General features: G+C 43.4%; 1 protein-coding gene across 3 annotated transcripts; it reads left to right on the forward strand.

Moving 5' to 3' along the window:
- Window positions 1-22059: 22059 nt before the first annotated feature.
- LOC117442612 (cytochrome P450 2K1-like) lies at window positions 22060-25985 on the forward strand. 3 transcript variants are annotated; one of them, XM_034078583.1, is made up of 9 exons: window positions 22060-22289; window positions 22413-22575; window positions 22659-22808; window positions 22902-23062; window positions 23674-23853; window positions 24740-24881; window positions 24963-25165; window positions 25312-25453; window positions 25527-25985. In XM_034078583.1, the coding sequence occupies exons 1-9, from the start codon at window positions 22083-22085 to the stop codon at window positions 25712-25714; spliced, it is 1536 nt and encodes a 511-aa protein (XP_033934474.1). In that variant the 5' UTR covers window positions 22060-22082; the 3' UTR covers window positions 25715-25985. The 3 variants fall into 3 exon arrangements, with proteins under 3 accessions (XP_033934474.1, XP_033934475.1, XP_033934476.1); XM_034078584.1 differs by having other exon boundaries at window positions 24966-25165; XM_034078585.1 differs by having other exon boundaries at window positions 24981-25165.
- Window positions 25986-27375: the final 1390 nt, after the last annotated feature.

Genomic DNA, 27375 nt, shown 5'->3' on the forward strand with positions numbered 1-27375 from the left:
TGATATTGGGCTATATAAATAAACATTGATTGATTGATTGAACTGTAAACTGCTTTGGCTTAGTGGAAATGAACACCATGTCACTCTGCCTGGTTTCACAACCTATTAATTACACAAAATAATGGTCAAATTAGTTGAAAAGGTCGTTGATGCAACATATTAGATCAGCTCTTGGCACAAAGGAAATACTCATTAAACTGTGGATTGGTTGTGAACACATACTGTACTTACCATGGTTCTTGGCTTGTGCCATCGCTGCTCTGTTTCAGTGCAGCTGAGGACAGGGGACAGCAGCCAGGTTGAGTGTGGAGTAGTGTGCGGTCTGGAACAGCAGTGCAACATTGTGGTTGCAGAGTGCTGTTCCAGCTACACAGGAACACTTTGCCACTGCAATCTCCACAGGTGAGCAGTTCTTAAAACAAAATGTCTGTCATTTTACATTTAGGACACTGCTTCAACACAGACAAATGAGAAAGCTGAGAGCAGGCTGATCAGGCAAGTAGGAGGTGTGGGAAAAGGCTAAACCATGTCAGGTTGTCAGTCACATCACATACACAGAAGTTCTGCTGATTGGAATACTGTAATTTAAGGACATTCAAACAGATACGCTTGTATAGCCTGTCTCAGCTCTCTCAATGTATTATCTTATATTATAACTACATAAAATAGTGTTAGTAGAACGTTGAACAGCTTAAAATAGATGTAGGGTACAAAACCAGCACTTACCTAACACTGGCTAATACAAATGGACCCTACATGGATTATTCAGTAAAAAACAGCAGCCGTCACAACCAGTTTCTGGGGTTTCCATGAAAGCAGAGACGGTTTTCAACCTCTCATTAAGAATCTTTGATGAAAGCTAAGTTTGGGTTTAGCTAATGTATTTATCATTTTACACGAGAGGGTTACAAAACGAAAATAAATCTGAAGCCCCTTCATGCTACACACACATAGCTAGCTACCAGTTGATGTGAGCAAATGTATTGTCACTATGTAATCTGTTGCAGCACGTCAGCTAGCTGGGCTTATTTGAATCCTAAATCACAGGTTACCTACTCTAGCCACATCAAAACCCCAGAACATGAACCTGATTGAGGCTTTGAACCGATTAACACTTTTTATTTTCCTCCCTACTCTGAGATCGTGAGGCTTTTCATGCTTTCTCATGGACCTGTAACAGCTAGTCCTGACGCTCACTCTCCCTGAAGGTAGATCTTTGTTTGAAACTGTGGGGAATTGGATATCATTCATGTTATCCAAAAAAACGTAATAGTACATCATTAAAACGCTTTACACTGCATCAAGACTGTCAAGTTGTCAAAGTTAGCCAGTAACTACAGCTTTGTTTGTCACTTACCTTCATAATTGTCGACGTAGCTGGATATGTAGCTACATCTTGAACCCCTTTTCTCTTTTACTCCTCGGGGCTGAGCCTGCCGCTTGTACCAGCCGATGTACATCACTGATGTTAATCTTCGGTAGGTCTGGGAGACATCGAGTGTAAAATAGTGCCTATATAATATCTATACGCTATCTATCGCTCTTCCCTCTCCCGCTCTACTGTAGACCGGAAGTTTTAAACTGCACACCCAGCCGCCGGAAGTTGATAGACGCCATCTTGTGCAACTAGCCCATTGGTCAGAATATTAACCAATATCCTTAGATAGCTTTGTGGGCAGTGCAGAGGGGGAGCGAAAAAACTAAACAGAAGTTCACTCCTTGAAACTCTGAACGTCTGTTTTCTATTATAGTCGGATCTAAAGATAACGGTGTGGATGGTTTTAATAGTGTCTCTCTAACAGAAATGCTTACATGTCATTATGCTATTTGTGTAACTATACTCCATGGGTGTATAAAGAGAACTGTATACAGAGTTGGAGCGGGACCTTGTTCATTGTTATGGAGAGTTAGTCAGGGACACATTGGCCTGCCTCTCGAGAGCAAAAGTACCCGTATCTGGGCCAATAGAGAGTGCGCACATGCGTTTCATTTAAGCCCCGCCTCCAATCTGCAGCTTCAAAGCCAATCTCGTCTCAGTCAAATGAATGAAGAGATTTAATAACTCTGGATTCAGCTTTTAGCACATTTTACAACTTTAGACCCCGATTTAAAGAAAGGCTATACAAGAGTTCATACTAGTTAATTGCTTTAGTTTTTTTTTGTTTTAAAGGTATGCAGATATACAGACATCTCTTTCCCAATTTAAGTCACGTAGAAAAAGGAATTTGGGCCCAATAACGATTTGGGACATTTGAATAATAATAGTGGGAGATTTTGCAAAGCTTGTACTGTATGAGCTTGGGTGTAGTGGTATGTTGTAGACAAGTAATTTGGCTTTAATAATAATAAATTGGATTTTTATAGCGCTTTTCCTTTGTCTTTATTAGGATCCCCATTAGCACTAGCATGAGCATTGGCTATTCTTCCTGGGGTCCTCACACACTCAAATCATATATACAACAAAATTAAAACAAAACAAAACAGCTCATAATTGCATGCAATTTACAGTGAAATTAAGTGAGAACTAAAATGGTCATCCAATTATCGCCATCCTAAGGCCAAACAAAAGTAAATACATATAAGTGTACATAATAACATATGCATACAGGCACAGTTCAAATTTGTTTTGTTCAAATGTTTCTCTGCATTTGACCCATCCTAGTGCTGCCATTTTGAAAGGAGCCCGGGGGGAGCAGTGTGGGGAACGGTGCCTTGCTCAGGGACACCTCGGTAGCACTTGGTCTTGACGGGACTTGAACTGTTGACCTTCCAAGCCAAGTCCCTATCGACTTCGCCACCACCGCCCCAGTTTTAATACTTAAATATTTTTTTAGCAACCTTTTCAAATGTACTTGAGAATTTTTCCTGAATGCTCAAAGACACTTTACATAAAATCAGGAACAGTACAAAGGCGTTAAGCTTATTTAGTTACTAAGCACATACTGCTGTTTTTAAATGAAGGTCAAAGTTCATGACCTTACCATGTTTATAACTTGTTTACTTAAAACAAAAGAAGAATTTAGGACACCTGATTAATGAAAGTGAGAGACATTACATAACTGAGTTCTTGGGAGCATGTTCAAGGTTCAAGGCTTTTATTAGTCATACGTACATAGCAACAGTGTAGTCATGACGACGCAAATATTAGGTCACAGCCTCTTCCAATAGTGCAACACAATAAAACAGAAAAACTGAAAAATAGTGCAAGTAAATACAAAAAGAAAAATAGTGCAATAACACTATATACAAAGTACATGTACAGTTTGAAAACAAGAGTTTCACGAAACGACCTTTGGGGAACTCCACATCCTTTGTCCGTGCATCCTTTTGGTACCATTCAATTAATCAATCAATCAATCAATGTTTATTTATATAGCCCAATATCACTCATCGACTCAAGATCCAGGGCTCGCGATGCAGGACACAGGACCGCAGGATCATCCATGACTCCGGATCCCAGCGTATATAGACACCAAAAAGAAAGACATTTGGGGAAGCTGGGTTAATCGGAACATGAGAGGAATAACATAGAACTTGGAAAAATACAAATGATTATAAAAGATAAAAAATTCATATACAAAAGTACCCAAACGGCTGAGGTAGGTAGATTGTATAGGCACATGTTTTAATGTAATCCGAATGGATGCCATGGCCTAATTCTTTCTCTGTACATCGTCAGCTTCTATCACTCAGACCCGTTACTGTTTCCCTGCTAACGTCCACTCTTTAAATTCTACTGGGTTCTGTTGGTTTCTTCACTGGTTTGAGACAAGCGCCCTTATTGGAATCACCTCCCTTTGTAGCCAGACTTCACCACAGTAGAGGCGAGTTTCTGTCTTTAGGTTTAAACAGCTTCACAGTCAGATGTATCCAGGATGGTCTCTCCGCCACTCTAACTGCAGTCGGTGTAGACAGGAGTGCTTGGTAGGGACCCTCCTACTTGGGCGAGTGCCAGCTCTTCCTCTTTATCGCTCTGGTGAACACTCACTCTCCTGGTTTCACTGTCTGTGTAGTGTCAGGTACTTCCTGTGCAGAGGGGACAATAACATTTGTGATCTCTTTTCTTCTCAAAATGTTTGCCATATATTCTGCTGTGTTTTCACTTATACTCTCGTCCTCTCTTACAAATGGTTTTAACTCAGGCAGATAATATGGTCTTCCATATAACATTTCAAAAGGTGACAGCCCTCTAGCACTGGGTAGGATGTGCATGCTTAGCATCACTGGTGCGAAGCATCTCATCCATGTTTTCCCTGTCTCGGCCATCATCTTCTTCAGTTTAGCTTTTACTGTACCATTATTTCTTTCTATCAACCCTGCTGATTGTGGATGATAAGAACAATGTAATTGTAATTGTATTCCAAATACAGCTGTCAAATCCTGAATTACTTTATTTACAAAGTGTGTGCCATTATCACTATAGATCTTTTCCGGAATTCCAAAACGTGGGATTGTGTGATTTGTCAATGCTTTCGCCACTGTCAATGCATGCGGATTCCTAGTTGGAAAAACTTCAATCCATTTTGAGTACATGTCAATGATTGTTAGACAATATTTAATTCCCTCATATTTATTTAGTTAAATAAAGTCCATGCAAATGTGTTGAAACGGATACTGGCTCCGGTATTGTACCTCTCTTTGGTCTGAACTCTCCCTGAGGGTTATACTGTGCACACACAGAACATGCTAAACAATATTTATTTAGAGTAGTTTGTAAAGCCATAGGCTGTGAATATCTTCTGAATTACTTCCACCATCCCTAATGTTGAATCCGGCTCAATATCGAAATAAGCTATTTGGTAATACAAATTTTCCTCCTGTACTTTCCCACAACCCCTCTTTATTCTGTGTACACAACTTCTTCTTCTTCCAGTATATCTTTTCTTTGTCAGGTGCATCCGCTTGCATGTCTTTTAGGATGTCAATGTGTTCCATATTTTCAGAAATATATTGGTCCTGTCACTGTCTTTGCGCTGCTTTCTTAGCCTCTTCATCTGCCTTCCGGTTCCCTGTGGAAATTGGGTCCGTCCCTGTAGTGTGTGCTGCACACTTACAGACCGCCACCCTCTTAGGGAGTTGTACTGCATCCAAAATTGATAGGATCAAATCTTTATGTGTAATAGGTTTGTTTGTGGATGTTACCATCCCCCTATGTTTCCATTGTTGTGCAAACACATGTACACATGAATAGCATAGTTGCTGTCTGTATAAATGTTAACTGTCTTCCCTTTTCCCAGCTTGCATGCCTCTGTTAGTGCGATTAGTTCTGCTGCCTGTGCTGATAAGTGAGACGGCAATGCTGCGCCCTTGAGCAGTTTTGTCTGTGTCACTACAGCATAACCTGTTGTATTAGTTCCATCAAGATTCCTCTTACATGAACCGTCAACATACATCGTTATGTCTGCATCTGGGAAGGGAATGTCCGTCAGGTCTGTCCTTGGTAACACTCTGTTCTCAGTTTCTGCGATACAGTCACGTGGCTCCCCACCTATCTCTACTGGCAGTAGTGTAGCTGGATTTAAAGTAGTACATCTCTCAATAGTAAGATTTGGTTGTGATAACAACGTAGCCATGCATGCTAAATGTCTAGCTGGTGACATATAGGTTTGTTTATTTTGTAACAATAGTACGTACACTGCGTGAGTTACTTTTAGAGTCAAGGATCTAAAAAGCACTATTGTTGCAGATGCCTGTGCTGCCATGGAGGCTGCTATTACTGCTTGTAAACAAATGGGCATTGCTCGAGCTATGGTGTCCAACTGTGAGGAGTAAAATGCCACTGGTCTATTTTCCCCCCATGTAGTTAAGTGAGTACTGACGTCATAAATCCATTCTTACAATCTGCTGTCTGAACAAACGGTTTTACATAATCTGGTTACATCTATTCTATACTTTTAAGGTAACAAATGGTTTCTCTACGTGAGCCAGCATTAATTCTACTGTACCTAATTCTAAAATCTCCACTTCCTCATCGGATGAGCTGATAGACACGTTATCTGAACTTGCTTCTGTGTCACCGTCAAAGTCTGAGTCATTTTGTCTTAGGTCATCTTGATTTGGATTATCTTGTTTTGTAGTTGATTCTGTTGTTTGACTTTCTACGTTAACCTTTTTCATCTGTTCAGGGTCTATGTTTGTGTGTGATAATACATGACCAGATTTTGCAGATGCACTTGGCTCGAGTCATGCCTTCTCCACCCAGTCCTCCGTTCCTTCCTGTGGTCTCTTTGCTCTGCAGTCGTTTTCCCAATGTCCACATTTGCCACACAAAAAGCAACTTCCCTCCGGGAATTTTCCTCCACCTCGTGCCCCACCTCGCCCTCCACCTCGTCCGTTCCTTCCGCCACGGCCCCGTCCACACCCTCTTTGATCACCTGGGAAAAGCAATTCAACAGAACATACATCAGAAGTGTAATCATCAGATTCATCCTGTGTTAAAAACACGGCAGTTTTCTTTTGTTTCTTTTGTTTGCCAATTTCACCCCATTCAGTTGAAATACCCCCCCTAGAAAATCAGTCACATTCCCTGATATATTCATAACTGGCATAACGGGCATTCTGAATGCCTTACCTGACCGTGTGTTGCTGGGTTCCTCCCTCATGCCGGCCGTTCTCTGCGCGGGAGCATGAGGGTCGGTGTGTGGAGGTGGTTGGTAGGGCGGAGCGGGTGGCCAAGGCAGCGGAGTCGGTGGGGGAGCAGAGGGGTGAGACGAGCAGGAGGCCAGGGGTCCGAGGAGATCCCCGGGGTGTTGAGCTTGTGCATGGTTTTCATCTATTCATTGCTCCTGCATCACAGCAGGTCCCACAGGAGGGAGATACGGAGGAGGGGGCTGGCGGCGTCTGCATATCACTTGATCGTCAAGTTTCTCCAGTTTCTCGGAATAGGAGAGATTAGGATACAAGTTATACAAAACCTCATTTTCTGATTTCTTCTTTTCTGATTCTAATTTCTCTTTTTCTGATTTAGCTGTTTCCTCAGCATTTTCCCTTTCTCTTCCTTGCTTCGGCTAACCACATCATAGCCCCTAATACATCCTCTTCTTCCTCCCTTTTTTCATTCCCATTACATTTGTTCTCGATGCTATCAATCAATTGTTGGCATTCCTCTACCACTAACCTCCCTTGGAAGTCGTATTTATTTTGCCTCTTTTTAATCTCTTCACACTCGTTCTATGCGATCACCTTCATCCATTTATCATCTCCTGATAAGATGACTATGTCTGTTTATATCTTCTTCCCACGGGTCTTGCTGCAGCATGAACCCATGATTAGACTTCTATAGTTTTCCCCAAAACTAAGTAAAAATGCCCTATAGCTTACGCATAAACTATAAAACTCACAACGGTTTTAGCAAAACCCAGAAAACTAAACTGTCCTAGTTTTCCCCAAAACTAGGTAAAATACTCATAGCCGTACCTCGTACTATAAGCTCGCAATAGTTTTAGCAAAACTAAAAAAACGAAACTGTCTTAGTTTTCCCCAAAAATGGGGCGAAGCCTGCGAGCTAGTTCAGGCAGTCAACTCGAGCACTTATGCTGCATTCATACATAACGCCCCCTTGCCGCTCTACAACCAACCAAACAGAGTCTCCTTAATATGCCGCTCTATTTAACCTGCCAGATCTCTCTCCATGCATTGCTTGCTGCTGCTATTGCTGCAGCTACGTCGCTGCTGCTTGCTGCGTTCATTTGCCTGCCGGTGCTGTCCTTGCAAATGTCTATTGCAATCTCCGACTCCGGAACCGAATCATCATACGCAAGAAGCCGTAAGAAATGCCTCATTCCCGAAACACAGGCTAGCTCAGAGCATGGTTCAGACATCATTAAAACGCTTTACACTGCATCAAGACTGTCAAGTTGTCAAAGTTAGCCAGTAACTACAGCTTTGTTTGTCACTTACCTTCATAATTGTCGACGTAGCTGGATATGTAGCTACATCTTGAACCCCTTTTCTCTTTTACTCCTCGGGGCTGAGCCTGCCGCTTGTACCAGCCGATGTACATCACTGATGTTAATCTTCGGTAGGTCTGGGAGACATCGAGTGTAAAATAGTGCCTATATAATATCTATACGCTATCTATCGCTCTTCCCTCTCCCGCTCTACTGTAGACCGGAAGTTTTAAACTGCACACCCAGCCGCCGGAAGTTGATAGACGCCATCTTGTGCAACTAGCCCATTGGTCAGAATATTAACCAATATCCTTAGATAGCTTTGTGGGCAGTGCAGAGGGGGAGCGAAAAAAACTAAACAGAAGTTCACTCCTTGAAACTCTGAACGTCTGTTTTCTATTATAGTCGGATCTAAAGATAACGGTGTGGATGGTTTTAATAGTGTCTCTCTAACAGAAATGCTTACATGTCATTATGCTATTTGTGTAACTATACTCCATGGGTGTATAAAGAGAACTGTATACAGAGTTGGAGCGGGACCTTGTTCATTGTTATGAGAGTTAGTCAGGGACACATTGGCCTGCCTCTCGAGAGCAAAAGTACCCGTATCTGGGCCAATAGAGAGTGCGCACATGCGTTTCATTTAAGCCCCGCCTCCAATCTGCAGCTTCAAAGCCAATCTCGTCTCAGTCAAATGAATGAAGAGATTTAATAACTCTGGATTCAGCTTTTAGCACATTTTACAACTTTTAGACCCCGATTTAAAGAAAGGCTATACAAGAGTTCATACTAGTTAATTGCTTTAGTTTTTTTTGTTTTAAAGGTATGCAGATATACAGACATCTCTTTCCCAATTTAAGTCACGTAGAAAAAGGAATTTGGGCCCAATAACGATTTGGGACATTTGAATAATAATAGTGGGAGATTTTGCAAAGCTTGTACTGTATGAGCTTGGGTGTAGTGGTATGTTGTAGACAAGTAATTTGGCTTTAATAATAATAAATTGGATTTTTATAGCGCTTTTCCTTTGTCTTTATTAGGATCCCCATTAGCACTAGCATGAGCATTGGCTATTCTTCCTGGGGTCCTCACACACTCAAATCATATATACAACAAAATTAAAACAAAACAAAACAGCTCATAATTGCATGCAATTTACAGTGAAATTAAGTGAGAACTAAAATGGTCATCCAATTATCGCCATCCTAAGGCCAAACAAAAGTAAATACATATAAGTGTACATAATAACATATGCATACAGGCACAGTTCAAATTTTTTTTTGTTCAAATTGTTTCTCTGCATTTGACCCATCCTAGTGCTGCCATTTTGAAAGGAGCCCGGGGAGCAGTGTGGGGAACGGTGCCTTGCTCAGGGACACCTCGGTAGCACTTGGTCTTGACGGGACTTGAACTGTTGACCTTCCAAGCCAAGTCCCTATCGACTTCGCCACCACCGCCCCAGTTTTAATACTTAAATATTTTTTTAGCAACCTTTTCAAATGTACTTGAGAATTTTCCTGAATGCTCAAAGACACTTTACATAAAATCAGGAACAGTACAAAGGCGTTAAGCTTATTTAGTTACTAAGCACATACTGCTGTTTTTAAATGAAGGTCAAAGTTCATGACCTTACCATGTTTATAACTTGTTTACTTAAAACAAAAAGAAGAATTTAGGACACCTGATTAATGAAAGTGAGAGACATTACATAACTGAGTTCTTGGGAGCATGTTCAAGGTTCAAGGCTTTTATTAGTCATACGTACATAGCAACAGTGTAGTCATGACGACGCAAATATTAGGTCACAGCCTCTTCCAATAGTGCAACACAATAAAACAGAAAAACTGAAAAAATAGTGCAAGTAAATACAAAAAGAAAAATAGTGCAATAACACTATATACAAAGTACATGTACAGTTTGAAAACAAGAGTTTCACGAAACGACCTTTGGGGAACTCCACATCCTTTGTCCGTGCATCCTTTTGGTACCATTCAATTAATCAATCAATCAATCAATGTTTATTTATATAGCCCAATATCACTCATCGACTCAAGATCCAGGGCTCGCGATGCAGGACACAGGACCGCAGGATCATCCATGACTCCGGATCCCAGCATATATAGACACCAAAAAGAAAGACATTTGGGGAAGCTGGGTTAATCGGAACATGAGAGGAATAACATAGAACTTGGAAAAATACAAATGATTATAAAAGATAAAAAATTCATATACAAAAGTACCCAAACGGCTGAGGTAGGTAGATTGTATAGGCACATGTTTTAATGTAATCCGAATGGATGCCATGGCCTAATTCTTCCTCTGTACATCGTCAGCTTCTATCACTCAGACCCGTTACTGTTTCCCTGCTAACGTCCACTCTTTAAATTCTACTGGGTTCTGTTGGTTTCTTCACTGGTTTGAGACAAGCGCCCTTATTGGAATCACCTCCCTTTGTAGCCAGACTTCACCACAGTAGAGGCGAGTTTCTGTCTTTAGGTTTAAACAGCTTCACAGTCAGATGTATCCAGGATGGTCTCTCCGCCACTCTAACTGCAGTCGGTGTAGACAGGAGTGCTTGGTAGGGACCCTCCTACTTGGGCGAGTGCCAGCTCTTCCTCTTTATCGCTCTGGTGAACACTCACTCTCCTGGTTTCACTGTCTGTGTAGTGTCAGGTACTTCCTGTGCAGAGGGGACAATAACATTTGTGATCTCTTTTCTTCTCAAAATGTTTGCCATATATTCTGCTGTGTTTTCACTTATACTCTCGTCCTCTCTTACAAATGGTTTTTAACTCAGGCAGATAATATGGTCTTCCATATAACATTTCAAAAGGTGACAGCCCTCTAGCACTGGGTAGGATGTGCATGCTTAGCATCACTGGTGCGAAGCATCTCATCCATGTTTTCCCTGTCTCGGCCATCATCTTCTTCAGTTTAGCTTTTACTGTACCATTATTTCTTTCTATCAACCCTGCTGATTGTGGATGATAAGAACAATGTAATTGTAATTGTATTCCAAATACAGCTGTCAAATCCTGAATTACTTTATTTACAAAGTGTGTGCCATTATCACTATAGATCTTTTCCGGAATTCCAAAACGTGGGATTGTGTGATTTGTCAATGCTTTCGCCACTGTCAATGCATGCGGATTCCTAGTTGGAAAAACTTCAATCCATTTTGAGTACATGTCAATGATTGTTAGACAATATTTAATTCCCTCATATTTATTTAGTTAAATAAAGTCCATGCAAATGTGTTGAAACGGATACTGGCTCCGGTATTGTACCTCTCTTTGGTCTGAACTCTCCCTGAGGGTTATACTGTGCACACACAGAACATGCTAAACAATATTTATTTAGAGTAGTTTGTAAAGCCATAGGCTGTGAATATCTTCTGAATTACTTCCACCATCCCTAATGTTGAATCCGGCTCAATATCGAAATAAGCTATTTGGTAATACAAATTTTCCTCCTGTACTTTCCCACAACCCCTCTTTATTCTGTGTACACAACTTCTTCTTCTTCCAGTATATCTTTTCTTTGTCAGGTGCATCCGCTTGCATGTCTTTTAGGATGTCAATGTGTTCCATATTTTCAGAAATATATTGGTCCTGTCACTGTCTTTGCGCTGCTTTCTTAGCCTCTTCATCTGCCTTCCGGTTCCCTGTGGAAATTGGGTCCGTCCCTGTAGTGTGTGCTGCACACTTACAGACCGCCACCCTCTTAGGGAGTTGTACTGCATCCAAAATTGATAGGATCAAATCTTTATGTGTAATAGGTTTGTTTGTGGATGTTACCATCCCCCTATGTTTCCATTGTTGTGCAAACACATGTACACATGAATAAGCATAGTTGCTGTCTGTATAAATGTTAACTGTCTTCCCTTTTCCCAGCTTGCATGCCTCTGTTAGTGCGATTAGTTCTGCTGCCTGTGCTGATAAGTGAGACGGCAATGCTGCGCCCTTGAGCAGTTTTGTCTGTGTCACTACAGCATAACCTGTTGTATTAGTTCCATCAAGATTCCTCTTACATGAACCGTCAACATACATCGTTATGTCTGCATCTGGGAAGGGAATGTCCGTCAGGTCTGTCCTTGGTAACACTCTGTTCTCAGTTTCTGCGATACAGTCACGTGGCTCCCCACCTATCTCTACTGGCAGTAGTGTAGCTGGATTTAAAGTAGTACATCTCTCAATAGTAAGATTTGGTTGTGATAACAACGTAGCCATGCATGCTAAATGTCTAGCTGGTGACATATAGGTTTGTTTATTTTGTAACAATAGTACGTACACTGCGTGAGTTACTTTTAGAGTCAAGGATCTAAAAAGCACTATTGTTGCAGATGCCTGTGCTGCCATGGAGGCTGCTATTACTGCTTGTAAACAAATGGGCATTGCTCGAGCTATGGTGTCCAACTGTGAGGAGTAAAATGCCACTGGTCTATTTTCCCCCCCATGTAGTTAAGTGAGTACTGACGTCATAAATCCATTCTTACAATCTGCTGTCTGAACAAACGGTTTTACATAATCTGGTTACATCTATTCTATACTTTTAAGGTAACAAATGGTTTCTCTACGTGAGCCAGCATTAATTCTACTGTACCTAATTCTAAAATCTCCACTTCCTCATCGGATGAGCTGATAGACACGTTATCTGAACTTGCTTCTGTGTCACCGTCAAAGTCTGAGTCATTTTGTCTTAGGTCATCTTGATTTGGATTATCTTGTTTTGTAGTTGATTCTGTTGTTTGACTTTCTACGTTAACCTTTTTCATCTGTTCAGGGTCTATGTTTGTGTGTGATAATACATGACCAGATTTTGCAGATGCACTTGGCTCGAGTCATGCCTTCTCCACCCAGTCCTCCGTTCCTTCCTGTGGTCTCTTTGCTCTGCAGTCGTTTTCCCAATGTCCACATTTGCCACACAAAAAGCAACTTCCCTCCGGGAATTTTCCTCCACCTCGTCCTCCACCTCGTGCCCCACCTCGCCCTCCACCTCGTCCGTTCCTTCCGCCACGGCCCCGTCGACACCCTCTTTGATCACCTGGGAAAAGCAATTCAACAGAACATACATCAGAAGTGTAATCATCAGATTCATCCTGTGTTAAAAACACGGCAGTTTTCTTTTGTTTCTTTTGTTTGCCAATTTCACCCCATTCAGTTGAAATACCCCCCCTAGAAAATCAGTCACATTCCCTGATATATTCATAACTGGCATAACGGGCATTCTGAATGCCTTACCTGACCGTGTGTTGCTGGGTTCCTCCCTCATGCCGGCCGTTCTCTGCGCGGGAGCATGAGGGTCGGTGTGTGGAGGTGGTTGGTAGGGCGGAGCGGGTGGCCAAGGCAGCGGAGTCGGTGGGGGAGCAGAGGGGTGAGACGAGCAGGAGGCCAGGGGTCCGAGGAGATCCCCGGGGTGTTGAGCTTGTGCATGGTTTTCATCTATTCATTGCTCCTGCATCACAGCAGGTCCCACAGGAGGGAGATACGGAGGAGGGGGCTGGCGGCGTCTGCATATCACTTGATCGTCAAGTTTCTCCAGTTTCTCGGAATAGGAGAGATTAGGATACAAGTTATACAAAACCTCATTTTCTGATTTCTTCTTTTCTGATTCTAATTTCTCTTTTTCTGATTTAGCTGTTTCCTCAGCATTTTCCCTTTCTCTTCCTTGCTTCGGCTAACCACATCATAGCCCCTAATACATCCTCTTCTTCCTCCCTTTTTTCATTCCCATTACATTTGTTCTCGATGCTATCAATCAATTGTTGGCATTCCTCTACCACTAACCTCCCTTGGAAGTCGTATTTATTTTGCCTCTTTTTAATCTCTTCACACTCGTTCTATGCGATCACCTTCATCCATTTATCATCTCCTGATAAGATGACTATGTCTGTTTATATCTTCTTCCCACGGGTCTTGCTGCAGCATGAACCCATGATTAGACTTCTATAGTTTTCCCCAAAACTAAGTAAAAATGCCCTATAGCTTACGCATAAACTATAAAACTCACAACGGTTTTAGCAAAACCCAGAAAACTAAACTGTCCTAGTTTTCCCCAAAACTAGGTAAAATACTCATAGCCGTACCTCGTACTATAAGCTCGCAATAGTTTTAGCAAAACTAAAAAAACGAAACTGTCTTAGTTTTCCCCAAAAATGGGGCGAAGCCTGCGAGCTAGTTCAGGCAGTCAACTCGAGCACTTATGCTGCATTCATACATAACGCCCCCTTGCCGCTCTACAACCAACCAAACAGAGTCTCCTTAATATGCCGCTCTATTTAACCTGCCAGATCTCTCACCACTCCCTGGTGGATCTGCTGTTTCGGTCAAAGTGGTCTGGTCACTCCCTGGTGGATCTGCTGTTTCGGTCACAGTGGTCTGGTCACTCCCTGGTGGATATGCTGTTTCGGTCACAGTGGTCTGGTCACTCCCAGGTGGATCTGCTGTTTCGGTCACGGTGGTCTGGTCACTCCCTGGTGGATCTGCTGTTTCGGTCACGGTGATCTGGTCTCTCCCTGGTGGATCTGCTGTTTCGGTCACGGTGGTCTGGTCTCTCCCTGGTGGATCTGCTGTTTCGGTCACAGTGGTCTGGTCTCTCCCTGGTGGATCTGCTGTTTCGGTCAAAGTGGTCTGGTCACTCCCTGGTGGATCTGCTGTTTCGGTCACAGTGGTCTGGTCACTCCCTGGTGGATCTGCTGTTTCGGTCACGGTGGTCTGGTCACTCCCTGGTGGATCTGCTGTTTCGGTCACAGTGGTCTGGTCACTCCCTGGTGGATCTGCTGTTTCGGTCACGGTGGTCTGGTCACTCCCTGGTGGATCTGCTGTTTCGGTCACGGTGGTCTGGTCTCTCCCTGGTGGATCTGCTGTTTCGGTCACGGTGGTCTGGTCACTACCTGGTGGATCTGCTGTTTCGGTCACGGTGGTCTGGTCACTCCCTGGTGGATCTGCTGTTTCGGTCACAGTGGTCTGGTGGATCTGCTGTTTCGGTCACTCCCTGGTGGATCTGCTGTTTCGGTCAAAGTGGTCTGGTCACTCCCTGGTGGATCTGCTGTTTCGGTCAAAGTGGTCTGGTCACTCCCTGGTGGATCTGCTGTTTCGGTCACAGTGGTCTGGTCACTCCCTGGTGGATCTGCTGTTTCAGTCACAGTGGTCTGGTCACTCCCTGGTGGATCTGCTGTTTCGGTCACAGTGGTCTGGCCACTCCCTGGTGGATCTGCTGTTTCGGTCACAGTGGTCTGGTCACTCCCTGGTGGATCTGCTGTTTCGGTCACAGTGGTCTGGTCTCTCCCTGGTGGATCTGCTGTTTCGGTCACAGTGGTCTGGTCACTCCCTGGTGGATCTGCTGTTTCGGTCATGTGGTCTGGTCACTCCCTGGTGGATCTGCTGTGTCGGTCACGGTGGTCTGGTCTCTCCCTGGTGGATCTGCTGTTTCGGTCACGGTGGTCTGGTCACTCCCTGGTGGGTATGCTGTTTCGGTCACAGTGGTCTGGTCACTCCCTGGTGGATCTGCTGTTTCGGTCACGGTGGTCTGGTCACTCCCTGGTGGATCTGCTGTTTCGGTCACGGTGGTCTGGTCTCTCCCTGGTGGATCTGCTGTTTCGGTCACGGTGGTCTGGGCTCTCCCTGGTGGATCTGCTGTTTCGGTCACGGTGGTCTGGTCTGGTCACTCCCAGGTGGATCTGCTGTTTCGGTCACAGTGGTCTGGTCACTCCCTGGTGGATCTGCTGTTTCGGTCACAGTGGTCTGGTCTCTCCCTGGTGGATCTGCTGTTTCGGTCACAGTGGTCTGGTCACTCCCTGGTGGATCTGCTGTTTCGGTCACAGTGGTCTGGTCTCTCCCTGGTGGATCTGCTGTTTCGGTCACAGTGGTCTGGTCACTCCCTGGTGGATCTGCTGTTTCGGTCACAGTGGTCTGGTCTCTCCCTGGTGGATCTGCTGTTTCGGTCACAGTGGTCTGGTCACTCCCTGGTGGATCTGCTGTTTCGGTCACAGTGGTCTGGTCACTCCCTGGTGGATCTGCTGTTTCGGTCACAGTGGTCTGGTCACTCCCTGGTGGATCTGCTGTTTCGGTCACAGTGGTCTGGTCTCTCCCTGGTGGATCTTCTGTTTCGGTCAAAGTGGTCTGGTCACTCCCTGGTGGATCTGCTGTTTCGGTCAAAGTGGTCTGGTCACTCCCTGGTGGATCTGCTGTTTCGGTCAAAGTGGTCTGGTCTCTCCCTGGTGGATCTGCTGTTTCGGTCACAGTGGTCTGGTCTCTCCCTGGTGGATCTGCTGTTTCGGTCAAAGTGGTCTGGTCACTCCCTGGTGGATCTGCTGTTTCGGTCAAAGTGGTCTGGTCACTCCCTGGTGGATCTGCTGTTTCGGTCACGGTGGTCTGGTCACTCCCTGGTGGAGCTGCTGTTTCGGTCACAGTGGTCTGGTCACTCCCTGGTGGATCTGCTGTTTCGGTCACAGTGGTCTGGTGGATCTGCTGTTTCGGTCACAGTGGTCTGGTCACTCCCTGGTGGATCTGCTGTTTCGGTCACGGTGGTCTGGTCACTCCCTGGTGGATCTGCTGTTTCGGTCACGGTGGTCTGGTCTCTCCCTGTTGGATCTGCTGTTTCGGTCACAGTGGTCTGGTCTCTCCCTGGTGGATCTGCTGTTTCGGTCACAGTGGTCTGGTCTCTCCCTGGTGGATCTGCTGTTTCGGTCACGGTGGTCTGGTCTCTCCCTGGTGGATCTGCTGTTTCGGTCAAAGTGGTCTGGTCACTCCCTGGTGGATCTGCTGTTTCGGTCAAAGTGGTCTGGTCTCTCCCTGGTGGATCTGCTGTTTCGGTCACAGTGGTCTGGTCTCTCCCTGGTGGATCTGCTGTTTCGGTCAAAGTGGTCTGGTCACTCCCTGGTGGATCTGCTGTTTCGGTCAAAGTGGTCTGGTCACTCCCTGGTGGATCTGCTGTTTCGGTCACGGTGGTCTGGTCACTCCCTGATGGATCTGCTGTTTCGGTCACAGTGGTCTGGTCACTCCCTGGTGGATCTGCTGTTTCGGTCACAGTGGTCTGGTGGATCTGCTGTTTCGGTCACAGTGGTCTGGTCACTCCCTGGTGGATCTGCTGTTTCGGTCACGGTGGTCTGGTCACTCCCTGGTGGATCTGCTGTTTCGGTCACGGTGGTCTGGTCACTCCCTGGTGGATCTGCTGTTTCGGTCACGGTGGTCTGGTCACTCCCTGGTGGATCTGCTGTTTCGGTCACGGTGGTCTGGTCACTCCCTGGTGGATCTGCTGTTTCGGTCACGGTGGTCTGGTCTCTCCCTGTTGGATCTGCTGTTTCGGTCACAGTGGTCTGGTCTCTCCCTGGTGGATCTGCTGTTTCGGTCACAGTGGTCTGGTCTCTCCCTGGTGGATCTGCTGTTTCGGTCACAGTTGTCTGGTCACTCCCTGGTGGATCTGCTGTTTCGGTCACAGTGGTCTGGTCACTCCCTGGTGGATCTGCTGTTTCGGTCACAGTGGTCTGGTCACTCCCTGGTGGATCTGCTGTTTCGGTCACAGTGGTCTGGTCTCTCCCTGGTGGATCTGCTGTTTCGGTCACAGTGGTCTGGTCTCTCCCTGGTGGATCTGCTGTTTCGGTCAAAGTGGTCTGGTCTCTCCCTGGTGGATCTGCTGTTTCGGTCAAAGTGGTCTGGTCACTCCCTGGTGGATCTGCTGTTTCGGTCACAGTGGTCTGGTCTCTCCCTGGTGGATCTGCTGTTTCGGTCACAGTGGTCTGGTGGATCTGCTGTTTCGGTCACAGTGGTCTGGTCTCTCCCTGGTGGATCTGCTGTTTCGCTCAAAGTGGTCTGGTCACTCCCTGGTGGATCTGCTGTTTCGGTCACAGTGGTCTGGTCACTCCCTGGTGGATCTGCTGTTTCGGTCACAGTGGTCTGGTCTCTCCCTGGTGGATCTGCTGTTTCGGTCAAAGTGGTCTGGTCACTCCCTGGTGGATCTGCTGTTTCGGTCACGGTGGTCTGGTCACTCCCTGGTGGATCTGCTGTTTCGGTCACAGTGGTCTGGTCTCTCCCTGGTGGATCTGCTGTTTCGGTCACAGTGGTCTGGTGGATCTGCTGTTTCGGTCACAGTGGTCTGGTCACTCCCTGGTGGATCTGCTGTTTCGGTCACAGTGGTCTGGTCACTCCCTGGTGGATCTGCTGTTTCGGTCACAGTGGTCTGGTCTCTCCCTGCTGGATCTGCTGTTTCGGTCACAGTGGTCTGGGCTCTCCCTGGTGGATCTGCTGTTTCGGTCACAGTGGTCTGGTCTCTCTCTGGTGGATCTGCTGTTTCGGTCACAGTGGTCTGGTCTCTCCCTGGTGGATCTGCTGTTTCTTGCTTCCTGTAAAAACAAAAACAAGATATGCTCTGACTGTTATTTGTATGCAGCTCACCTCTGCACACCAATATGCTCATCTCCATTAGCAATACGCTGTACTTCTATAGCCCAAAAAACAGGTCACAACAATAATATATATACCTTCAAATATTTTTGTTGCCATTCAAGATCAGCTGCTTCTCAAAGTTGTCATCTCCCAGCCGGTTTCTCCTGGGCCTTAATGAGTTGAAAGAAGAAGAAGAAGAAGAGAAGACATTTTAACATCATGATTATTGTGGCAAACATTGTAACAGTAATCTGTAGTAAAGGAATTGTGAGGCAAATGGTAATTACTGAAATAATTAGATTAGGAATATAATCACAGCTCAACCCTACCTGAATATTTGACCACCGATGCTGAAGAGCCTCTCTACCGGAGCGCTTGAGGGCAGTGCTGTGTTGTGTTTTATGAACAGCCTTTTGAGTTTTGGAAACTGCATGTACTCATCAAACCCATCTGTGGTTGGGGCATCCAAATAAGTGTCCACTTCAGATTTTTGAGGAACCTGAGGGTTTCTGTTCAATCTGAAGAATGAAGCTGCAGGATCTTTCTTGTTACTTTCGCCACTGGACTGGGTTTGACCGGAGTCTCTTGCATCCGAGTCATCCGAGTTGGTTTGCAATTCTCTTTTCAGCATCAATCTGTACTGCACATATTTCTCCTCATCTTGGACCCAGTCAAGCTTGAATCTTGGCACCAGTATAGCAGACAGTATGTGCTCCCTCTTCTCCAGAAGACCTGCCAGCCTTGTGCTCAGTGACTGCAAGATGCTCTTTATGAGGGGACGGCATGTAATGAGACCCTCTGCAGCAGTGGGTTTTGTGCTCTCATCCAACGGGTCATTCATATGACATTGCAGTTGCACAATGGTTGGAGCCAGGTACCCAAGAAAGATGTTCTTCTCTGCTTGGAGGATGTTTAGTGCAAGTGCCAAAGGCCTCATCACATCCACAAACTTGTGTATGAAGTTGACTTCATCTGGTGAGAATCGACGAAAGCCAAACTCATCACTCACATCGTGCAGGAGCAGCTTGTCATGTGGGGGAGTGGCATCATTTGCAGAGGTGACCTCATCCACATTCATTTCTACCTTGGTAGTTAGTGTTGCAATGCGAGACAGTCGCTCCATGGAAAGCAATACAGAGTTCCATCTTGTGTCATGTGGTGCAACAAAGCTAATCCCAAGCTTTTCCTCCACAGTATCAGAAGCCTTTGAACTCCGCTTAACCTTGTTCCACAGAGCAGATGCTTTTGCAAAAACAGCCCTCGACATTGCTTTGTAGCATTTTTCAGTTACCTTTTCTGTATCTTTGGCCACTAGATTCAAGGTGTGAGCCATGCCCCTTCTGTGAGGGGGGGAGAGAGGGATGATCCAAATCTGACAGAGGCTGAGGCTCAGGCTCCATTTGGTCATCTTCATCTGAGCTCTCACTGGCGGCAGCAAAGGCTGAATCTGGTTCATTGGCATCTTTACTGTCTCTGGCTCTTCGGCATCAATAGCCATGTCCATCCCAAAACAGTTGAATGCCTTGACAACATTTGAAGCGTTGTCTGTTACTATGAAGCCTGATGTACTTATATGATTCTGTTTTCTTCAAGTTTGTATTTTGTTGGTCGAACGCACTTATTGTAAGTCGCTTTGGATAAAAGCGTCAGCTAAATGCAATGTAATGTAATGTATCTCCCATCACCCAAATTCCCTGACTATTCTCTAAACTCAGTATTTACATTCTTATATTCAAAGAAAATCAGTAATATCTTTAAAAACTACAAGTCCTTGTCTATCAGCTGTGCACCGTTATCGTGTAAATGTAACCTATCTACCAATTGGATCAAATATAATAGTCAGCCGAATTAGTATTGATACTGCAAGGAGACGTATTTTGTAAAAAGAAATGCAAGGTATTGTTTAATTGTTGATATATTTATGATCCACGTCACATATTCAGTTTCGGCGGCAGTTCTCCTGTTTGTCCAGAAGTCTTCTCATCAGGGCTCTATAAATAAAGAACTACGGCAGATGTGTAATATTTAATGCAGCCGAACCGTGTATTACAATGCCGTTATGTGATGACTTCCAAAGAGAAAAGCAAGAACACTCGGAATAAAGTATTATTAATGTTTTTGTTTTTTTTCGGATATCATATCGCATTAACATCATATCCCAACATGCATTGCGGCTAAACATCCAATCAACGAGCTTCAAGTTGAGGATCTTGGGTAATCTGTTCAGTGGGTTTGTGTGTATCCTCAAAATGTCCCTTATAGGCCTACGTCTGTTTCCGGTGACTTTATTTACGGCTAAAAAGCCCAAGATTATAGAATTTAACGAATAAATAAAAACAAGGATAATTGTGTGTTATTGTTGAGTAAATAAGGAAAAACAGATTTTCAAAAATACAAATATCAGTATTTTGAGGCTCTGAGCCCCATTTCTTTTCCTCACAAACGGGAAAAAAAGTCTGACATTATACGATTTAAATTAAAAAAGATAAAACACTGGCATGTAATTTACGTTAGAATAAATAGAATGGTTTTGAATAATAGATGAGAATAAAATCTACGTCACTTTACAGCCCCGCCCAGTTTTGGGGAAACCAACGCTGTCATTTGAACGGCGATCAAGCCTGAAGCCACAGAGCTCTTCTGTTACTGTCCTTTCTTCTTAGAGGAAGTACAGAAACACGTAACTCTGGATTTGTTTTAATGTTTGAGGTTCAATAAACGACACAGCAGCTTTTTGTCATGTAAAAACTATTATGTTCTGCCTCGCTCATGAGAGTAACGGCTGGCGAAATTACAGCCTCACCTACTGATTTCAGAGGTGTGCTCTAAAATGATATTTATAAATGACTATTATCATTATTATAAGCAAGACAATACATGGCAAAGATATGTAGAAAATAAACATATTTGAGATACGTTCATAACGAACGTAACGTAGGAGAAAATACGTTTCTAGCTAAACGTAATTGAGAATGCAGTTTAGTTCTGTGGGAACGTAATTTTTAGGAGACAGGGTTGGGAGATAACAACAAAGTTGTAAATCGAGGTGGAGCTAATATCAGCCGCGGGTGTCGGAAAGTCGGGTCATCTGTGACGTCTTCTGGAAAGAGTCACGTACTTCCTTTACGCTTCATAGAAATGAGATATTTAGGAGACAGCAAGTCTGTCTTCTCATAAATATCAACAACCTGAAATGCCCTGCCTCCTCCTATCACAAGAAGAGGCAGCTGCAATGTCGTACACAGTTCAGAGCCACACATGCTATCAGTGCATTAAAACAACCCAAAGAGTGGAGAAAACAGTATGTCTCCAACAGTTTACTACTTTTTTGTATTCCTAAATTCCATTTAAGGCAAAGTTTGAACAGAGCCCGAAAAGCTCCAAGAGAAACAATTTGAAGTCTTTTTTGCAAGCTATAAATATTTGCCTCTCTTATATTGATGATCGCACAGGAGGGATATGTTTCCTCAACATTTTTTAGGTCCATATTTTTTACAAGTTAAAAAACTTAAAAAGGCTTGGAGTCAAGTTGGCCAGGACTAAGAGGGCATTGAGCACATTTTATCATGTTCATTTTATGTGAACCCGGTTATTAAAAGAATAATATGACCATAAGGAGATTATCATCGTTAATGTTCAAACATAACCACACACACAAACTTAGAAACAACACACAAACATTATTTAACAACTAATTCTTCTGCAGATCTTGTCCCTCCCTTGTCCATTCTCCACGCCTCCAAAGACTTACCTCTTCAACCAAACACCCACATAGCAAACAAGTTAGACTTCAGAAGACTTGATTAACGTCATGGGAATATTTGATATGTTTCTCCAGGCCTGGAGCACTAGCTCCCTGTTGATGGCTCTAGTTGTCCTGATGTGCTTCTACATCTTATTTTCTTCCAGCTTCAGCTCCCAGGATGAAGGAAAGGAACCACCAGGTCCAAAACCACTTCCCTTCCTTGGGAACCTGCTGCAGCTTGACCTGAGGAGAATCTACCACTCATTAATGGAGGTGAAGCAGTGCCGAAAGACAAGTTATTGTAGGGTAGTCTGTTTTACAGCTATCTTATCTTGTGTGCTTTTTATTGTGCACGTTTTATATAAAATACATATCATGACCTTATTCTGTTCTTAGCTTTCCAGAACATATGGATCAGTGTTTACCATCTATATGGGAACAAAAAAAGTGGTGGTCCTGGCAGGTTACAAGACGGTGAAGGAGGCACTTGTTAACCATGCTCAAGAGTTTGGAGACAGAGACCCAATTCCAATTTTTCACGAATATAATCAAGGGCATGGTGAGGAAAACATTTATAATTTAATTAAACCTACATCCTTCAGTTTTTTATTCAACATATTTTGCTGAAACACTTTAACTCAGGCATTATATGGGCCAATGGTGAATCATGGAAAGAGATGAGACGCTTTGCCATGACTAACCTCAGAGACTTTGGAATGGGAAAGAAGGCCTGCGAGGACAAAATCAGTGAGGAATGTAACCAGCTTATTGGAGTGCTAAAGCAATTCAAAGGTAAAGGTCTTATTATTAACATGTAATATCTGATAAACCTTTTCTGGGAAAATAGATATGACTTTAATATTTGTTCCTGTTTCCCTGTCACAGGAGAAGCTTTTGATACGACCACACCAATATTTTGTGCAGTCTGTAACATTATTTGCTCGATGGTCTATGGCATCAGATTTGGATATGATGATCCAGAGTTTAGGTCTCTGCTGGAGGATATGAGCAGACGTGGTCGACTTTTGGGCACCATTTCAATCCAGGTATGATTATATTTTCCGAAGACCTTGAATGTGAGTATAGTGTGAGTATATGAATAGCAAACAAATTATAATTACATAATTAAACTTGACAAGTTTAGTAAAAATAACATTTACCGTTTATTGTCTGCCATCGGGGGTGGGGCAGGAACAGTTTAATAGACCTGTATATCTTTAACATATAACCAATGTGTTTGTGTTTTTATTGTTCACAGAGGCACAAAAGTGTAAATCAGAAATGGCCTGCAAGAGCAAAAGGTTCTTCATTGATGTAACGACTTAACTTTAGATGCATTTCATCTTCACTGGGGGAGCAAGCCCCCTCTGTAGTCGCTGAAATCAAGAAGGAAAAACCTTGCTTTTTGATAATTACATTTTTCAATGTAAATGAAATACCATTGAACTTAAGCTGGTCTTCAATCTCTATCCGCTGAGTATTTGTCAATCTTAAATCTTTCTTATGTGCTGTCTGAGGTTAGGGCCCCTCACGTAAGGTAATTAATCTAATACAGCCCACTGTTTTTGGCAAAGGTACAATCAGAGACAACTTCCAGCTGTAAGAGATTGCTTTTGGAAAGGAGATTGTTACAATTTATATTTTTATTCTTTGGCAGGTGTACAACATATTCCCAAGGTTCTTCAAATGGATTGGGAACAGGAAGCTTTTCTTCAGATTGGGTGTTGCCAATAGAAAACAGAACCTAAAGATGATCAATCATTTGAAAGAGACCCACATACCACAGATGTGCAGAGGATTTGTGGACGCCTTTCTGGTCAGGAAGCACAATCTTGAGGTTGGGATATATCAAAATAGATATGTTGGTCAAAGTAGATTGGGATATTAGGAACTTGTGAAAATATTGTTGCTGAATGGAAAGAAAAGTAGAAAAGTATTACAGCAGAATGCCAGTATTGGTCATGTACTTGCTTTTGTTTGTTGGAGTGGTTAAGAACAAGATGAGTGACATTGTGTCAGGGACGAGCGAAGCAGGCAGGACCCAAATGCAGATTTCTCAGAAAAAACACCTTTATTCCAAGGCTAAAAGAAACCAAACAGAACTCTTCCCCTTGAACAACGTCAAACTACAACAAGGAACTCACAAAGACTAACAGAAAACACAGAACCTAAATGCACACAGGACTAATCAAACAAACAAGAGACAGGTGAGGAGGGAGGAGAAAACACAGGGGCACCAGGTGAACACAATCGGGTAATCAGGGAGGGAAAACAGACAGAAAGCAACAGGCAAGACAGAAGGTGAACACTTTTCAAAATAAAACAGGAAACCAAAGACAGAAAAAGAAAACAACAACACAGACAGATCGTGACACATTGGTCAACTAAAGAGTACAAACATCAGGATTAGGGTTAGGCAGTGGTTTTTCTGTGGCCACCGACGGAGCCCAACATTGAAAAAGCCAGATTTGTTGACATTGCATTGACCATTATACCTTCCTGTTCAACAGCTTATATTCATCTAGTAAAAAAGAAATAGAAGAATCACTTTACTTTTCATAATGGGCAATGGATATCCAAAGTGCAAATTGGTTCAAAACTGACGGTTAACATACTGTACTGTACATTTATGACAGCAATTGCAAAATTGATTAACTGCAAAGAAATACATATTTGTGATCAGAATTGTTTGAATAAAAGCAGTGATATGTGTTTACTTGAAGACATCTGGGATTACCAACAGTCACTTTCATGATGACAACCTTATGGCAACAGTCTTGAATCTCTTTGCTGCTGGCACTGAAACAACATCAAATACACTGAGATGGGCACTTCTGCTTGTGACCAAGTATCCAGAAATACAAGGTAAGAAGCTTAATATATCCACATCCTTCAGACCAAGCAAAAACACATGAAGTTCAAGCCGAATTGTCATCATAAAAATAGAAGCTCTTCATTATTTAGACCAGGTCCAAGAGGAGCTGAGCAGAGTGATAGGACCTCGTCAAGTACAAATTCTGGACAGAAAGAACCTGCACTTCGTCAATGCTGTCCTCCATGAGATACAGAGAGTGGCTAACATTGCCCCATTATCGGTGCCTCGCAAAACTAGCCAAGATGTGACCTTTCAAGGTCACTTCATTAAGAAGGTACAACTGAATTAAACACCTAATTTTCCTTTATACTAATCTTCATGTCTTAAAATGAATGTTATATGCAGGAAATGTTGTTTTTGCTTTAAGACATTTGAAATATATCACGTCATATAAAAACATATTTTCAACTCTGCATACAGGGGACCACAGTGACTCCTTTGTTGACGTCTGTCCTGTATGATGAGAGTGAATGGGAGAACCCACACAGCTTTTATCCTGCTCATTTCCTTGACAAAGATGGACGGTTTGTGAAGCGAGATGCCTTCATGCCTTTCTCTGCAGGTTTGTGAGCTGAGGCAACACTTCTTGATCACTTTGTATTAACTGGCAGATTAACCTCCACACTCTCCAACAGGTCTCAGAGCTTGTCCCGGAGAAAGTTTGGCCAAGATGGAGCTCTTCCTCTTTTTCACCAGCCTCCTGCAGTACTTTAGATTCACCCCTGCTCCAGGAGTTTCAGAGGACTTACTCGATCTGACTCCATGCCTGCGCCTAACCCTCGACCCAGTACCGCATAAACTGTGTGCTGCACCTCGAATATGAGGAGTTTACCAGGAGGGACGAAAGTTCAACACCACTGAAGTAATTGGGATGATGAATATTGATTGGATGTCAGAAGTGCTTATGTGCAAGCAATCAAAAATTATTATATAGCTATTACTGGTTATTTATGCAGAGCACAATCATTCTAAATATATTACATAATGTCTTTCTTGTAACTTGAAATGTAAAATACGAATGAATGTAACTCCTTTATCTTGAAGTTTTACATTTTCCAAGTTGAGTAACACAGCAATAAAGTTATAAACTTTAAGGAACTCTCCTCATCAAAAACGCTTCAAAATCAATACGACAAATCTTCCTGCTGCAACCCTATCCACCAAAGATAATGTGATTTTTAAAGGGATATACAATTAAAACCAGTCTGACCAAAGTAGAGGGTTCCCCAATGTCTTCATACTGTATGTCACTGTACATCAGGGATCACCAACTACATTTGTCCAAGGGCCGAAATGTAACCAATAGACTATCGCGGGCCAGCGATTTTTATATAGCCCAGAATTTTATAAATAGTATTTAGATTACTTTTGGAATACTTTCTTTTTCCATAACAGATGGGTATGTTTTGGTGCACAGGAGACACCTATTTTACTGTTTTCATGGCTTATCAAGAACTCAAACACAACATCTTGGTGTCATTATGGACAGCTCTCTCATCTGCACCCCACATAAAAAACATCACCCGGACTGCATTCTTTGTACTGTCTTAAAACCTTTCCTTGGAATATGTTATGAATTGTAAGGTGTCCTTGGGTGCTTTGAAAGGCGCCCCCTAAATAGAATGAATTATTATTATTATTTATTATCTGAAACGATGTAATAACTTTTAAAACTTTTTCCAGTCACTTGCCCCATGCATTCAGCAGCAGCAGTCCGTTCAGTTTGATTTCATCCCGTTATAAATGTCATCATTTTGACAATAAAGAAATGCTACATAAACGTTATCTTGCACATTTTATCTAACCATCTCCGTTTCTAACTTTCAATATATTTTAAAAGAGATCTCTCTCTCTCTCATCTGTGTGCGGGGGCAGGGGGCTCACAGACACGCTGCATCTCTCTCTCGCTCACAGACATGCTGCAGCGCTGTGCAGTGTGCACACAGTTCTGCCGGTAATGAATATTACATTTTGTGAGGAAACCTTTCCACCAATAATTCCAATAAGTATTCCAAAATGTATTCACTTCCGGTTTACGAAAGTAACTGTAATCAGATTACTCGTTTTCAAATGTAACGCCAGCTGAATACAGTTAGCCTACTTGATTTTTGTATTCTGATTACGTAACTCCGTTATGTATTCCGTTACAACCCAACCCTGCTTCTAGGCTACTGTCCCGCAGCTCCAGCCTCTCTGTTGGACTGTGTCGCAGCGGGGCTACTGCTGTGGTGTGGTGTGGCAGAGCGCATTAACCAGACTCTTCACAACATCACTTCTTCTTCAGGGGAGGGAAGGTTTCGCAGTACGCAGTCTACTGTCCCGCAGCTGCTGCCTCTCTGTTGGACTCCGGTACTGCACCTTACTCACGAGACGTTGTAAACAAAGAAATGGGTGGGGGGCGAACGCAGTAACCACTCCGCCAACGCCACAGTCACTCGTATTATACATCCATGAGTCACCCCCGTCGTGCGGGCTGGATGAGAA

The sequence above is a fragment of the Pseudochaenichthys georgianus genome, unplaced genomic scaffold (assembly GCF_902827115.2).
Source record: "Pseudochaenichthys georgianus unplaced genomic scaffold, fPseGeo1.2 scaffold_447_arrow_ctg1, whole genome shotgun sequence".
In the NCBI taxonomy this organism is placed as follows: Eukaryota; Metazoa; Chordata; class Actinopteri; order Perciformes; family Channichthyidae; genus Pseudochaenichthys; species Pseudochaenichthys georgianus.

Coding starts and splice junctions, on each gene's coding strand:
- LOC117442612 (XM_034078583.1), top strand. CDS start 22,083: ATGGGAATATTTGATATGTTTCTCCAGGCCTGGAGCACTAGCTCCCTG. Junction 23,854..24,739: donor TCAGGAAGCACAATCTTGAG/GTTGGGATATAT, acceptor GTTTACTTGAAG/ACATCTGGGATTACCAACAG. Junction 25,454..25,526: donor CTTCATGCCTTTCTCTGCAG/GTTTGTGAGCTG, acceptor ACTCTCCAACAG/GTCTCAGAGCTTGTCCCGGA.